Raw genomic sequence first — 16,513 nt, 5'->3', positions numbered from 1 at the left:
CGCATCTTCGGATGCCGAAGGATTGATCTTTGCCAGAAGCCATAGGTGCCACAACAAAACAAACATTAGGGATCGGATTTCCCGTAGCAGAGAAATCGGCCGTGCTCTGATACCACTGTAATAGACTTGGACACTCCAAGTCAAGAATCCACCACGACACCACAAATAATCACTTCAAACAGTTCACAGTTCACAATTGATTCGACACAGGCCCTGCGAAGTTCCATGCCTAGAGATATTGGCCCCAAAGACTAGCGTCCCTCTCGGTATTTCTTTTTGTATTAATCTGTGTTCAAAGTACAAGAGTGCGGGCAGGCGCTCACACTCAGATTCTGCGTCCAGATGCCCTGAGTTATGAGGCCCTGCTTGCTTATTTAAAGAGTACAAGGGATGCCAAAAGCAGAGCCCCAAAAGCTGAAAATCAAAAGCTTGAGTATTTTTAAAAGCCTCATAAAAATAAAGCAAAGGCTCTTTCTCTCTTTTTTCTCTTATGCTTTAATAAAAATAAAGCAAGAGTCTCTCTCTCCCATGTAATGCATAGCAAAAAGCAATGCCCAAAAAGCTTCAACGTGGGACTTGTCAGGCAGCATCGCGTGGACCAAAAGGTAGCCCTCAGTTCCGCAAAAAGCGGGCGTCCGTACAAACTACCACGTGTCATCCTTTCCGCCATTTCCGGGTTCTACGCCGCATTTTGCGGGGGCTGTAGTACAGCCATGCCACGTCAGCTTTGTACTGTCCACCGGGACTATCCCAAGCCTGAAGCGAATGTATGTGTGTACCGGGAAGCCACGTCACCAATTTGTGACACCTCACCACCCCTAGTCCTCTACCCACCTCCTCAACCCTCCCCTCCTTGGTCCGAGGTATTTTAACTGGCTGAAATCCTAAAATCCCAGTTAAATTTTGAGCTTGCCTGGAAGAAAACTGGTTGAAATCCTGAAATCCCAGGTTTTTTGAGCTTGCCAGGAAGAAAACAGGGAGATTTTCAAAAGTTTTAGTGTAATTCCATGCAACAGCTTCAAATACTGACCTTAACCCGGTTTCCCTTATTTTCTTCGATCAGGAAAATGTATTTTTCCAGCCTGCTCCTCTCCATCAGCCCCCTATTTACTGTTTTGCACATTTCAGAAATTTCTCCTGTGCAGACCTTTTGTCCTCGCCCTTTTGGCTACATTTACACTAGCTTTGTGACTTTCAGGGTTTTGTTCATGCTTGGGTGTTCTTCAGCTTCTGTGTTCTGGACAGATTATCTCATTGTGGTGGGGTTGTCCGTCCTTCCTTATCATCTCCTACAAATACTTACATTTCATGATTGTGCTTTTCCCTTAGAACTTAAATATCTTCTTTACACATCAGCTTCTTCAGTCTGGTTGGGTTACATTTTTTCCTTTCTGCCGGTTTCAATATTCTCTCTCACCGGGAAAATGAGTGCTCTTTGGCAGGCAACCTGTAGCACGGCTACAGTGTCATGGGCATAGGATGGGCAGTTCGTGTCACGGGCATAGGACTGGCAATTAGTTATAGTTGGCCAGCAATTCACACTGGCGCCTAGGCAGCAGTGGCATGTGGAGGGTGATACAAATGGTGGTCTAGTGGACACCGTGGCCAGATCACCACCACCTCAGTTTGGAGATAGGCTTAGCTGGATTGGGATGTCCGCTTGCCGTTGGTGGCTCTTTAGGAGATATACATATGTCGTTGGACATATCATCATCATCATCATCTACTTTGTATGGTCGAGCGTCTCCAGTCTCGAGTTCATGCACAGCACGTCTGCACTATCCCTGAGCCTCGACACCCCCATTGTATCCGTGAGTTCTTGGCTTGGAGCTGAGTGTGCTGCCATGCTAGAGTCTATATTAGTTCATGTTAGAATTGGGTGGATACGTGCAGTGAAGCTCAACAAGGTTTGAAGGCTAGAGCAGCCATGGCTCGATTTTTGTAGTACTTGACCTGCTCGATTTGGCTTGCCCGATTTCCCCTTGATTCAATTCAGAAATCCTTTGCTTGGACTTGGAGGGCCTGCACGCGAGAGATGGGAGTGGGAAGCGTAAAGCCGACCTCGCTCTGATACCAGTTGTAAGGATCAGGTGGATAGGTGCAGTGAAGCTCAAGGAGGTTTCAAGGCTAGAGCAGCCATGGCTTCATTCAGTAGAGAGAGAGAGAGAGAGAGAGAGAGAGAGAGAGAGAGAGAGAGAGAGAGAGAGAAAGAAAGAAAGATTTTTAACGTCTATGTCAGGCCGAAATCGGCCTATGAGACAAATCAAATGTACATGATGTGTATGTCATCCGTCTATCGGAAAGACAAATGAAACAAAACTGATACAAAACTGAATTGAACTGAATGTAGGTAGTGGAGTATCTGAGGAGGGATGGAGCTCTATCTCTAGGGGTATATGCATGTCTATATGCTCAAGGTAGTACAATCATGAGAATGCATCAAGCTATCTAGCTCCATCCTGTACTAATGGGGGGATGTAAGATGTGGTACATGGGCGGGTCTGGTGCCAAGGCTACCCGGATGAAAGCTGTCGGGTCGGCCCTCATCTGAGCCACTCGCTCCTCAGTGGCACGGCGCTCCCGGGCTCGGATCTCCTCGATCTGTCGGTGGTGGGAGCTCGCGCCCCTGTAGCCTGTGACTCGTGGTCGTCGTCTAGCTCGGCTCACCTCCGCCTGTGGGAGTGTCACTCCCCTCTGAGTGTCTGGTGAGGGAGGGGCGGCAATCCTCTGAAAGAAGTCTGTGAGCTGCGACTGTCTCCCCTCTGTCTGTGTAGCTGTGTGTGGCTGTAGTAGTGTGTCCCGATGGCTCTGTATCTCTAGTAAGAAACGTCCGAGCTGTCTCTGATCTCGAGAGTCCATGATCTCTCGGAGAGTGGGCTGTCCTCTGAATAAGGCCTCATACCTGCCTCTGATCTCAGTGTATGCTCTGCATCTACATACAAAGTGCTCCTCACTCTCCACCTCCTCTGTGCAGGCTCTGCAGACTCGCTTCTCCCTGGGAACACCAGTATGTCTCCCGATCTCAATCTCTAACCCGTGTGAAGCCACTCTCAGCTGACCAATCGCCACCCGTGAGCTATGTGGCATATATGTGTCCATGTAGCGTGGTCTCTGTATGAACCCCTCAGACAATATGGTGAGAAACTGGTCTCTGTAATCTGACATCCTCGTCCCCAAGCCAGGTGACTCCCAGACTCTCCTAGTGTATAGCTGCCACAGATCCTGTCTCAATACCAAGTTCCTCTCACTGCGAGAGAGGTGAACATATGGTGAGTGGGGGTCGTACTGGAATGGTAGTAGGCTCTCCATGTCAAGACCGTGTCCCTCAAACCATGCTCTGACCTGTGAGTACCATGCTCTCTCATGCCCACTCTCTAATAGCTGTATAGCTGCCTCAAATGCTCTACGAGTAAGTCTGTCAGGAGGTAGCTCTCTCATCCTCTGGATGAAGCAGACTGTTTGGAATAGTGCCTCTACAACCATAGGTGGTGTGGCGAGCTCGGCTCTAATAATGTCATGTGGCACTGTCTTCTTGCTGCGGAGCAAGCGTGAGATCATACATACCTGTGGCCTCTCAAGCTGTGTCCACTGGTCAGCTGTCAATCCTGGTGCCCATACTGCCGCCGAGTACATCAAGGCCGGGGTGACTAAGGTGTCGAAAAGCCACCCCTTCGTGCGGGGCTCTTGAAAGTGTGCCTGGTGGCATCTCCGCTCTAGCATGGCCAGAGCTGCATATCCTCGGGTGAGCCTGTCAGCAGCAGCCTGCCTCATAGTGAAGGGTCCTGGTAGGCTGGTGAATGTGATGCCAAGGTAGACATAGGAGGTGACTACATCAACCTGTCCTCCTGCTGCTGTTAAGGTGGCAGCGCTCCTCACTGCACTGGATGTGTGAAAGATCATAACCTTGGTTTTGCCAAGGTTCACAGTCAACCCCCTGTGTGTGCTGAATTCGTCCAAGGCCTCAAGATGGCGTTGCAAGCCCTCGGGTGACTCTGAAATCAACACAATATCATCAGCATATAACATGATGTGGACCGGAGTACCTGCCAAGTCGCTCCCCTCTCCTCCTGCTCGCAGTATGTAGTCGGAGATCTCATCGATGTAGAGCCCAAAGAGTGTCGGGGAGAGTGGGCATCCTTGCTTAACACCAATGGTGCTAGCAGTGGTCTCTGAAAAACCGCCTGGGCAACGAACTCGACCCGTCACCCTCTCGTAGAGAGCATATATGGCCCAAATCATCTCTGTTGGTACCCCAATGCTGTGAAGGCGCTGGAAGAGTCTCTCGCGTGGGACTATGTCAAAGGCCTTGAGGAAATCCACAAAGCAGCAGTAAAGCCTCTTCTTCCGCGCCTTTGCCCCATCAATGAGGCAGCGTAGAACGAAGATGTGATCAGTGGTGGAGAAAGCTCGTCTGAAACTTGCCTGGCCTGGAGCTCGTAAACCCTCGATCTCTGCGTAGCAGCTGAGCTGTGCCTCAAGTACTGCTCCATATAGCTTGGCCATCGTGTGGCCAATCATGATAGTCCTGTAGTTCCCTGGGTCCAGGGTGTCGCCAGATTTGTGGATAGGCACTATGGTGTGCTGTGTCCACTCCTCTGGGAAGCCCTCCCCTATAGCCCGGTTGAAGACATGTGCAATCAACGGGGCTATAGTGGAGGCCGCATAAATGATGTGCTCACTCTGTAATCCAGTATGGTCAGCTGATCGTCTGTGCTGCATGCGGCGTATGGCCCTCTCTACCATCTCTGCTGTAAAGAAGGAGGAGCACGTGGGGCGTGGCTCGTGTGGCTGTGGGATAGGAGGCTGCCCTGGCACCTCATAAAGTCGCTCTGCATAATCATGCCATATCTGTGGATCCTCAATAGCTGTAGTCGGACGTGGCTCGCGCAGGGTGCGCCATGCCGTCGCGCTATCCATGATCATGAATAGGCGGTATAGCTCAAGCTCCTGTGCCTCTTCGAATGCTCGCCGCTTTTGGCGTGTCAGCGTCTTCATATGCCGTCTGGCCTCTCTCTCTGTGATCTCTCCTAAGGCTCGCCGTGCACGGAGGCGTCGGTATAGCTCTCTGCACTCATCATCATACCAACGGTTCTGAGGCATAGTCCCGGGGGGGGGGAGTGCGTCCTGTGTGAGTGGTGTGTGGAAAAGAGCTAATAGCTGAAGTGTGGAGAACGGAAGAGATATGTGATGTGAGAACTCAGAGTGGTGTGGATGGGTGGAGGAGGCATAGGCCATGCTCGACCTCGGCCGAGTAAAGAGAGGCTAGCTCATGTGTGAAATGGATGGTGGTGTGTGGGGTGTGTGCTGTGGAGCTGTGTGGGATGGTATCTCCGGTGATGGAGAAAGAGAGGTATGTGTGGTCGGCTCCGATGGGTATGGGTGGAATGGTGAAGGATGTGATAAGGTGTGTAGCCTCCCTGGGTCCCAGAATATAGTCGACTGTACTCCCCCCTCCCTCTGCAACTCCATGTGGCATACAAGTCAGGCCCCCTGAGGTGGGCCACTGGACCATCCCGTTATAAATAACGAGACGGTGCTGGGAGCCAAGTCGAAGTAGATGTCGTCCGTAGGCTGTGACTGGAGCTCTGTCTGCTGTATCTCTCATAGTAGCCTCCTCATCTAGAGTGTGTAGTGCCTCTCGGTCCTCGTAGTCATATGCCTCACACTGCTCACTGCGCGTACGAGCATTGAAGTCTCCCATAAGGAAGACTTCACCCAGTGTGGAGTACTCCATAATCTCCTCCGTGAGGCATGCGTACGGTGACTCCTGCTCAATAGGGGCGAATCTGGAGCCTGTGGGAGCAAAGTAGCAAAGGGCAATGTAGACGATCCTGTCTCGTGAGAGCTCGAGGCGAATCCACATGTAGCGGGCCTGTGGGTCCCGAGCAACAATCTGTAGTCTGCTGTGAAGCCCCTGTCTAAAGAGTATGGCCACTCCTCCTGAGCCGCGAGTGGTGTGCTGGCGCATACATCCCCGATGTAGAGACTCCCACTGGAATCCATGTATCCGTGATAACCCTCTCTCTGGGCTCTCGTGCGTCTCTGTAAGTAGAATGATGTCTCGACCTCTCATCACCTCCTCAAGACTCTCTAGGTGTGTCCATAGGTCTCCATTGCAATTCCAAACCGTGACATGAATCTCCTCGTGTGTCCCACAGGCCGCGAGTCCCTATGCGATGGTCTTGCCATCAATGATAACCCTACCATCTCGATATACTGCCTTCTTCCCTTCTTTGCGGGCTTGGTGGACTCTAGGCATGCACGCGCGACGGTGATCTTGTTGCATCTTTGTGAGGTCATCATCAAGATAAATCGGGGGGCCTTCTAGCCCTCTCAAGATGACCCTCTTTCAGAGGAAAGAAGTTCGAGACTCCTCGGAGGCGAATTGGAGGATGAGAGCTCTCTTCTTTGGATCTTTGCCGGCTCTCCAAACTTTGGAGAAAGGGATCTCTTCTTCCTTGTATCCCACTTTCTTGCATAAGGCTTTCCCATCGCTCTCGGGTGTAGACCCTTCTTCTTCTTTGATGCCGGTCACTCGCACATTGAGACGGCGAGCTTGTCGCATCTTCTCCTCCTCGATGGTTGTGTGTACGATGAGTACCTCATCTTTTTGGGCTTCCTCTCTTGCTACCTTCTTGATGTTCTTTTTGACCACTTCGACCCATCCTTCTTTGGTGGCCTCTAATTTGTCCTCAATGCTTGCGGTGAGGGCTTTGGTGATCTCCTCCTTGAGGGCTTCCTTAGCCTCCTCTTTAATCTCTCCTTCCTCGGGGGTGAGGGATGTGATGGAAGCATGAAGGAGATCGATTTGTGCCTTCATCTCTTCTTGCTCTTTCCTCCATCTCTCCCTCTCCTTCTCGTTCTCCCGTTCCCTTCTCTCCTTCTCCTCTTTGAGATTTTGGATTTCCGCTCTCATGTCCTCCTTCTCTTCGTTCCATAGCTTGATGAAGGTGGCTTTCTCCTCCCTCCATATCTCTCTCTCCATCCGCCATTCTTTCATGTCCTTCTCCAATTGTGCAAGCCTCTTGTTCGTGAGCATGAAGGTTGTCTTCATTGTCGATGTCGGCGTCTTGATGATGGGGGAAGACATGGTTGTCTTCGTAACTACCCTCTCTTCATATTGTGAAGAAGAGGGGAGAAGGGGAAGAGAGGGAGTACGTGTGTGTATGCGTGTATGTGTGTAGTGTGTGTGTGGGTATGTATCCGTGTGTATGTGTGTGTGTGTTTGTGTGTGTGAGAGAGAGAGAGAGAGAGAGAGAGAGAGAGAGAGAGAGAGAGAGAGAGAGGCTGCGTGAGAGAGAGAGAGAGAGAGAGAGAGAGAGAGAGAGAGAGATGGCTGCGTGATGGGGAGCGAGGAGGGGCTGCGTGATGGGGAGCCAGGCTGCGTGAGAGAGAGAGAGAGAGAGAGAGAGAGAGAGAGAGAGAGAGAGAGAGAGAAGTGCACCCTTGCAGTACTCAGCTATACAAAAAAGTACAATACCTATACAGCATATGTTATTTCTCATATACAAAGGAAACGGTTTATGTACAAAAGGTCTCATAGCCAATATCCGGTAGCTCATATCTCCAGGTGCCTTTTCAAATGGCTACACGCATATATCTAATATGTGTCACATCAAAACTTGAACTAGGTGTCAAAGGAGTTCCCATGCCCACCTTTCAATCCTCCCCTTGGGCAGGTAATACATAATGAAAACCGAATTATCCACACAGGATGATGAAAATACCTCCCCTTGAACTAGAGAAAGTAGAAACGGATCTTCAAAGTACATTTGTAACGAAAGAAACTTCTCCTTCATCCTCAGCTTCTTCTTCTTCTACTATATGAGCTGTTCCTCTCACTAGCTTCTTGCCTTTGTTGTTACTGTTGCCGCTGCTATCTTGAACTTTTGAATAGCACCTAGAAGGAGGATGCCCCTTCTTTCTGCAATTGCTACAAAATTTATTGATATAGATGTCCTCAGCTATATGTCCCATTTTACCACATTCGTAGCACTTTCGAATGTTGGAAGATGATATGAACTCTATGGACGGCTTGCCTACCTTTGCTACAAAAGCTCCGTTTTGTCGGTGTAAATGAAATTTTCTGCTTCTTTTACTCTGTCTGAAGCGAGCTTACCACATCTTGAAGTGCTGGAGTTGGCTCCTTTTCTTCAGACTATATGGTCGTAGTTGGAAGGAAGTGCACTAAGGAGGACTGCAACTTTGTCGTCTTCTCCTACTTCGCATTAGAGTAGGTCAATTGTGTAATCATGCTTTTAAGCCTATTGACCAAACTGGCCATGTCTTCCCCCTCGAGCATAGTAAGTTTGTAAAGCTATCTTTTCAAGCTAACTTTACTTCGTTTTGCTTTAGCTCCAAAATTCTCCTCTAAAACTTGCCAAGCCTCGTATGCATGTGTGCACTCATCTATAAAATGTATATAATTATCATGGAGTACAGTAATTATGATGCCAAGTACCTGTTCATCTTTTTCTTGATTGAGTGAAGTAGAAGCCCTGGTTTGTGTGCCCTCGTGATCAGTGAGAGATGTTTTTACTACGCCCCATAATGTTTTCTTCATTAAGTATCCCCTTAGTTTACTTTGCCAGATATGGAAACCCTCCCCATTAAATTTTATGATTCCTTTCTCTTCCATGGTGAAAGCGCTCGTGAAAGTAGCCAGGGACTTCCTCTTACCGATAGAGAGACTCTCTCTATGGCAGTGTCTTGCCCAATTTACAATATAATGCAGGTGTGAGCTTAATATTTTCGATTGTGAAGTCACCCTTCTCTCCTAAGAAGCACCCCTTCACTAAAGCCTTGAAGTGAAAAAGGACCCTTTAGAGTCATACAAGAATAAAAGCTCAAAGCTTGATGTGGTGCTTTGCTTTGATGCTTAGCCAAGCTTCTTTTTCGGTTAACGGGATTTCCCTTGAATGCTTCATTGAGATAAGCTTTGAAGTCGAAATTTCCCCCTTTGAATCTCGTTGAACGTTCTTTCAAGAGTTGCTTTTGAAGTTATTGGAGTAGCCTTTCGACTGCTCTTTGTGGTCTTTCAAGCTTGAGGTAGGTGGGAAACATTGCAGGAGAAGGTAAGATGCACGTGCGAAAGCCTCCCAAGGTGGGGCTATAGCGAGTTAAGATGCATGCAAGAGCCTGTCTTAAGAGGGCAAAAAATAAAACCTGCTTTTTTTTTAATTGTTTAAAGAAAAAACGATAAAAAAGAGGTGGACGATTTTGACGAGTTCTCAGCTAGGCCAGGGCACCGCGATGCAGATGGCTGTTGAATTGAAAGCTTTCCTTGTGCAGCTTTGCCGAGGAGAGCAATGGTTGCTTTGTTGCAGGAGAGGGAGCTTCGCAAACTCCTTTGACTTGCTTGACAAGCTACCCGTCGATTCTTGGTGCTTTGCTTAAATTTCTACACTCCATTTGCTCCAAAATGACGCTCCTTCAATTCTTTGCACTGGATTTGCTCCAAAATGACGCCGCTCAGTGCTGCCCGGAAAGCTTGAACTTCCTATCGTTGCAACTCGCTTTCTTCCAAGCTTGCAAGCTCGTTCTTTTGCTGCCAAAACACACTCAATATCGAGTGCCTTGCTCGATTTTTTTAGTTCTTGACCTGCTCGATTTGGCTTGTCCGATTCTCCCTTGATTCAATTCAAAAATCCTTTGCTTGGACTTGGAGGGCCTGAACAGGAGAGATGGGAGTGGGAAGCGGGAAGCCGACCTCGCTCTAATACCAGTTGTTAGAATTGGGTGGATAGCTCTAGTGAAGCTCAAGGAGGTTTCAAGGCTAGAGTAGCCATGGCTTCATACACTAGCGAGAGAGAGAGAGAGAGAGAGAGAGAGAGAGAGAGAGAGAGAGAGAGAGAGAGAGAGAGAGAGAGAGAAGTGTACCCTTGCAGTACTCAGCAATACAAAAAAGTACAATACCTATTCAACATATGTTATTTCTCATATACAAAAGGAAAGGGTTTATGTACAAAAGGTCTCATAGCCAATATCCGGCAGCTCACATCTCCAGGCGCCTTTTCAAATGGCTACACACATATATCTAATATGTGTCACATCAAAACTTGAACTAGGTGTCAAAGGAGTTCCCATTCCCACCTTTCAATCCTCCCCTTGGGTATGTAATACATAATGAAAACCCAATTATCCACACACGATGACACTATCCACACAGGATGACAAGATCTATCCACACAGGATGATGAAAATACCTCCCCTTCAACTAGAGAAAGTAGAAACGGATCTTCAAAGTACATCTGTAATGAAAGAAACTTCCCCTTCGTCCTCTGCTTCTTCTTCTTCTACTATATGAGTTGCTCCTCTCACTGGCTTCTTGCCTTTGTTGTTATTGTTGCCGCTGCTATCTTAGAAGAAGGATGCCCATTCTTTGCGCAATTGCTACAAAATTTATTGATATAGATGTCCTTAGCTATATGTCCCATTTTACCACATTCGTAGCACTTTTGAACGTTGGAAGATGATATGAAATCTATGGACGACTGGTCTACCTTTGCTACAAAAGATCCGTTTGTCGCTGTAAATAAAATTTTCTACTTCTTTTACTCTGTCTGAAGCGAGCTTACCACATCTTGAAGTGCTGGAGTTGGCTCCTTTTCTTCAGACTATATGGTCGTAGTTGGAAGGAAGTGCACTAAGGAGGACTGCAACTTTGTCGTCTTCTCCTACTTCGCATTAGAGTAGGTCAATTGTGTAATCATGCTTTTAAGCCTATTGACCAAACTGGCCATGTCTTCCCCCTCGAGCATAGTAAGTTTGTAAAGCTATCTTTTCAAGCTAACTTTACTTCGTTTTGCTTTAGCTCCAAAATTCTCCTCTAAAACTTGCCAGGCCTCGTATGCATGTGTGCACTCATCTATAAAATGTATATAATTATCATGCAGTACAGTAATTATGATGCCAAGTACCTGTTCATCTTTTTCTTGATTGAGTGCAGTAGAAGCCCTAGTTTGTGTGCCCTCGTGATCAGTGAGAGATGTTTTTACTACGCCCCATAATGTTTTCTTCATTAAGTATCCCCTTAGTTTACTTTGCCAGATATGGAAACCCTCCCCATTAAATTTTATGATTCCTTTCTCTTTCATGGTGCAAGCGCTCGGAAAAGATGCCACGGACTTGGTCTTACCGATAGAGAGACTCTCTCTATGGTAGTGTCTTGCCCAATTTACAAAATAATGCAGGTGCGAGCTTAATAATTTCGATTGTGAAGTCACCCTTCGCTCCTGAGAAGCACCCCTTCACTAAAGCCTTGAAGTGAGAAAGGACCCTTTAGAGTCATGCAAGAACAAGAGCTAAAAGCTTGATGTGGTGCTTTGCTTTGATGCTTAGCCAAGCTTCTTTTTCAGTTAACGGGAATTCCCTTGAATGCTTGCTCGAGATGAAAATTTGAAGTCGAAATTTCCCCTTTGAATCTCGCTGAACGTTTTTTCAAGAGTTTCTTTTGAAGTTATTGGAGTAGCCTTTCGACTGCTCTTTGTGGTCTTTCAAGCTTGAAGCAGGTGGGAAACATTGCAAGAGAAGGTAATATGCACGTGGGAAAGCCTCCCAAGGTGGGGCTATAGCGAGTTAAGATGCATGCAAGAACCTGTCTTAAGAGGGAATAAAATAAAACCTCCTTTTTTTTAATTGTTTAAAGGAAAAACGATAAAAAAGAGGTGGACGATTTTGACGAGTTCTCAGCTGGCCAGGGCACCGCAATGCAGATGGCAGTTGAATTGAAGGCTTTTCTTGTGCAGCTCTACCGAGGAGAGCAATGGTTGCTTTGCTACAGAAGAGGGAGCTTCGCAAACTCCTTTGAGTTGCTTGACAAGCTGCCCGTTGATTCTTGGTGCTTTGCTCAAATTTCTACACTCCATTTGCTCCAAAATGACGCTCCTTCAATTCTCTGCACTCGATTTCCTCCAAAATGACACTCGCTCAGTGTTGCCCGGAAAGCTTCAACTTCCTATAGTTCCAGCTCGCTTTCTTCCAAGCCTGCAAGCTCGTTCTTTTGCTGTCGATTGCAGTTCTTGACCCACTCGATTTGGCTTACCCGATTCCCCCTTGATTCTATTTAGAAATCCTTTGCTTGGACTTGGAGGGCCTGCACACGAGAGATGGGAGTGGGAAGCGTGAAGCCGACCTCGCTCTGATACCAATTGTTAGAATCGGGTGGATAGGTGCAGTGAAGCTCAAGGAGGTTTTAAGGCTAGAGCAGCCATGGCTTCATACAGTAGAGAGAGAGAGAGAGAGAGAGAGAGAGAGAGAGAGAGAGAGAGAGAGAGAGAGAGAGAGAGAGAGAGAGAGAGAGAGAGAAAGAAGAAAGAAAGATTTTATTTACGTCTTCAAAAGGCCAAAGAGAACTGGCCTATGAGACAAATCAATGTACAAAGTATATATCCGCTAGATATCCTGAGAGAGAGAGAGAGAGAGAGAGAGAGAGAGAGAGAGAGAGAGAGATAAAGAAAAGTGCACCCTTGCAGTACTCAGCAATACAAAAAAGTACAATACCTATACAGCATATGTTATTTCTCATATACAAAGGAAAGGGTTTATGTACAAAAGGTCTCATAGCCAATATTCGGCAGCTCATATCTCCAAGTGCCTTTTCAAATGGCTACACACATATATCTAATATGTGTCACATCAAAACTTGAACTAGATGTCAAAGTAGTTCCCATGTCCACCTTTCAATCCTCCCCTTGGGTATGTAATACATAATGAAAACCCAATTATCGACACACGATGACACTGTCCACACAGGACGACAAGATCTATGCACACAAGTTGATGAAAATACCTGCCCTTGAACTAGAGAAAGTAGAAACGGATCTTCAAAGTAAATCTGTAAAACGAAAGAAACTTCCCCTTCGTCCTCAGCCTCTTCTTCTTCTACTATATGAGCTGCCTCTCTCACTGGCTTCTTGCCTTTGTTGTTATTGTTGCCGCTGCTATCTTGAACTTTTGAATAGCACCCAATAGGAGGATGCCCCTTCTTTCCACAATTGCTACAAAATTTATTGATATAGATGTCCTTAGCTATAAGTCCCATTTTACCACATTCCTAGCACTTTCAACTATGGAAGATAATATGAAATCTATGGACGACTGCCCTACCTTTGCTAAAAAAGCTCCGTTTGTCGCTGTAAATGAACTTTTTCTGCTTCTTTTCCTCTCCTTGAAGCGAGCTTACCACATCTTGAAGTGTTGGAGTTGGCTCTTTTTCTTCAGACTATATGGTCGTTGTTGGAAGGACTGCAACTTTGTCTTCTTCTTCTACTTCGCATTGGATGTAGGTCAATTGTGTAATCATGCTTTAAGCCTATTGACCAAACTGGCTATGTCTTCCCCCTCGAGCATAGTAAGTTTGTAAAGCTGTCTTTTCAAGATAACTTTACTTAATTTTGCTTTAGCTCCAAAATTCTCCTCTAAAACTTGCCCGGCCTCGTATGCATGTGTGCACTTATCTAAAAAATGTACATAATTATCATCGAGTACAGTAATTATAATTATCATCGAGTACAGTAATTATGATGTCAGGTGCCTGTTCATCTTTTTTTTGATTGAATGCAGTAGAGGCCCTGGTTTGTGTGCCCTCGTGATCACTGAGAGATGTTTTTACTACGCCCCATAATGTTTTCTTCATTAAGTATCCCCTTACTTTAGTTTGCCAGGTATGGAAACCTCCCCATTAAATTTTATGATTCCTTTCTCTTTCATGGTGCAAGCGCTCATGAAAGATGCCAGGGACTTGGTCTTATCGATATAGAGACTCTCTCTATGGCAGTGTCTTGCCCAATTTACAAAATAATGTAGGTGCAAGCTTGATAATCTCGATTGTGAAGTCACTCTTCTCTCCTGAGAAGCACCCCTTCACTAAAGCCTTGAAGTGAAAAAGTACCCGTTAAAGTCATACAAGAATAAGAGCTCAAAGCTTGATGTGGTGCTTTGCTTTGATGCTTAGCCAAGCTTCTTTTTCGGTTAACAAGATTGCCCTTGAATGCTTGCTCGAGATGAAGCTTTGAAGTCGAAATTTCCCCCTTTGAATCTCGTTGAACGTTTTGTCAAGAGTTGCTTTTGAAGTTATTGGAGTAGCCTTTCGACTGCTCTTTGTGGTCTTTCGAGCTTGAAGCAAGTGGGAAACATTGCAAGAGAAGGTAAGATGCATGTTTGAAAGCCTCCCAAGGTGGGGCTATATATAGCGACTTAAGATGCATGCAGGAACCTGTCTTTAAGAGGGAATAAAATAAAACCTCCTTTTTTTTTATAATTTAAACAAAAAACGATAAAAAAGAGGCCGAGGATTTTGACAAGTTCTCAGCTGGGACAGGGCACCATAATGCAGATGGCAATTGAATTGAAGGCTTTCCTTGTGCAGCTCTGCCGAGGAGAGCAATGGTTGCTTTGCTGCAGGAGAGGGAGCTTTGCAAACTCCTTTGACTTGCTTGACAAGCTGCTCGTCAATTCTCTGCACTCGATTTTCTCCAAAATGACACTCGTTCAGTGCTGCCCGGAAAGCTTCAACTTCCTAGCGCTGCAACTCGCTTTCTTCCAAGCCTGCAAGCTCGTTCTTCTGCAGCCGAAACACACTCAGTATTGAGTGCCTTGCTCGATTTGGCTTGCCCGATTCCCCTTGATTTAATTCAAAAATCCTTTGCTTGGACTTGGAGGGCCTGCATGAGAGAGATGGGAGTGGGAAGCGTGAAGCAGACCTTGCTCTGATACCGGTTGTTAGAATCGGGTGGATAGGTGCAGTGAAGCTTAAGGAGGTTTGAAGGCTAGAGCAGCCATGGCTTCATACAGTAGCGAGAGAGAGAGAGGGGAAGAGAGAGAGAGAGAGATAAAGAAAAGTGCACCCTTGCAGTACTCAGCAATACAAAAAAGTACAATACCTATACAGCATATGTTATTTCTCATATACAAAAGGAAAGGGTTTATGTACAAAAGGTCTCATAGGCAATATCCAGCAGCTCATATCTCCAGGTGCCTTTTCAAATGGCTACACACATATATCTAATATGTGTCACATCCAAACCTAAACTAGGTGTCGAAGGAGTTCCCATGCCCACCTTTTAGTTCATTTATGTTAGTCAAGTCCCATGCTGTTCAGGTTCTGCTGTTGAGTCGCTGTGTTTGCTCTGTTATTCATTGTCTACAGTGTTTTCATTCTGTTGGAGTGAGATTTCACACACATTGCACTGAGGAGCACCCACTATAGAGAGCACGACACATTGTCTCCGCTACACAATCTACACATAAACTAACAACATAAGGCCAGAGCTAGAAAATTAAATATATGTGTGGTGTGTTTCCCTTGAAGTATGAGAGGCTGATTCAAATTATCCAAAGATGCATTGCAGGAAGAAATTTATGATACATTATGAAATCATCACAAAGATACACAGAAAAAATTGCAAAGGGCATTCTAAGTTTTCTAAAAGGCAAAGACCACTAACAGCAATCATTATAAAAGCAGAGAAGCCTTTTGTCACTAGCAGATCAAGTAGACAACTACCAATGATCTCCAAGTCGGTATATACCACCACCTTCCAGCATCAACAGGCCATGCTGATTGTAATGTACTTCCTAAAAGCCAAAAAACCAATGGTCAAATAGGTAGAATGCCTTACTGATTTTCTCGCGAAAGTTGTTAAAGAATTACATCAAAAACAATTTTACTCCTACTTCTCAACAAGAGGATGAGTAATCGTTAGAGAGAATCTAGTATATATGTTCATAAAACAAGCATCCACTATGTAAAGTATAAAAGAAGACAAATCAGTCTGGATTACTATCTACAAAATGCTTCCGAGTGCATCTAGATTCTACTGTATGAGATACTAGCCATAAACATGGTTGAGTGCCACAAAGTAGACAAGGAGCCATGTAGATATATTGAAGGGTACACCATAGCAGAGCCATGCGGTCGAAATGTTTTCACAAAGGGAAGCTTCAACGATGGAGACCAAGACAACCAATCAGAAATACTTTCAGATGCCAGCATCCATGTCAGGGGAACACCTTTATTGATAGGTAACTAAACTACCTCGTCCCCATGGAATGAACTTGACGAAGCTATCCCTATCTCACTGGAAGCTATCCCTAACTCACTGGAAAACCACTATTTGATGAACTTGACGAAGCTATCCCTATCTCACTGGAAAACCACTATTTGTTGACGAATAACAATTTTAGAATGCTGATTAGCTACAAGGCAACTTTGCAGGATCAGGACCAAGGTGTGACTCTACTTGTCGTTCAAGAAGTCAATGGTTCCACCCAGAACCCCCTTCCCTGTTTCCCACCCCTCTGGAATCTCCATCCAGTGGGTCTATTCTTCCTCCTACGACTGCAATGGAGGATGACCTACTTCCATCCTTGCAAGAGTTAACATCAAGTTTCCTACCTTCAAAGGACTGCCCACAGAAGATGCAGATACTGAACAACAAAAAGCTGAATATGCTAAACACACAATACTTACATCAGAATCAAGAGCTTGATGCTTGACAGTGACTCATATAGG

At 46.0% G+C, this 16,513-nt stretch overlaps 1 protein-coding gene across 6 annotated transcripts in view; it reads right to left on the bottom strand.

Annotated features, from left to right (window-relative positions):
* UGLYAH (ureidoglycine aminohydrolase) overlaps positions 1-16,513 on the bottom strand; it is a 152,993-nt gene that overhangs the window by 53,400 nt on the left and 83,080 nt on the right. For 4 of the 6 annotated variants that reach the window (XR_015185628.1, XM_086493117.1, XM_086493115.1 and 1 more), the window contains exon 11: positions 15,506-15,576. Coding sequence is in view for 5 of the 6 variants with exons in the window: in XM_086493117.1 (XP_086349243.1) it covers positions 15,506-15,576 (71 nt within the window). In the remaining variant the exon portion in view is untranslated. Of the gene's footprint in view, positions 1-14,884; positions 15,240-15,501; positions 15,577-16,513 lie in introns of those variants that run through there. The other 2 variants (XM_086493119.1, XM_086493118.1) reach the window with 2 other exon arrangements.

The sequence above is a fragment of the Adiantum capillus-veneris genome, chromosome 21 (genome assembly GCF_014529385.1).
Source record: "Adiantum capillus-veneris isolate H3 chromosome 21, ASM1452938v2, whole genome shotgun sequence".
NCBI classification, from domain to species: Eukaryota; Viridiplantae; Streptophyta; class Polypodiopsida; order Polypodiales; family Pteridaceae; genus Adiantum; species Adiantum capillus-veneris.
This window is presented reverse-complemented; position numbering and strand designations above follow the sequence as displayed.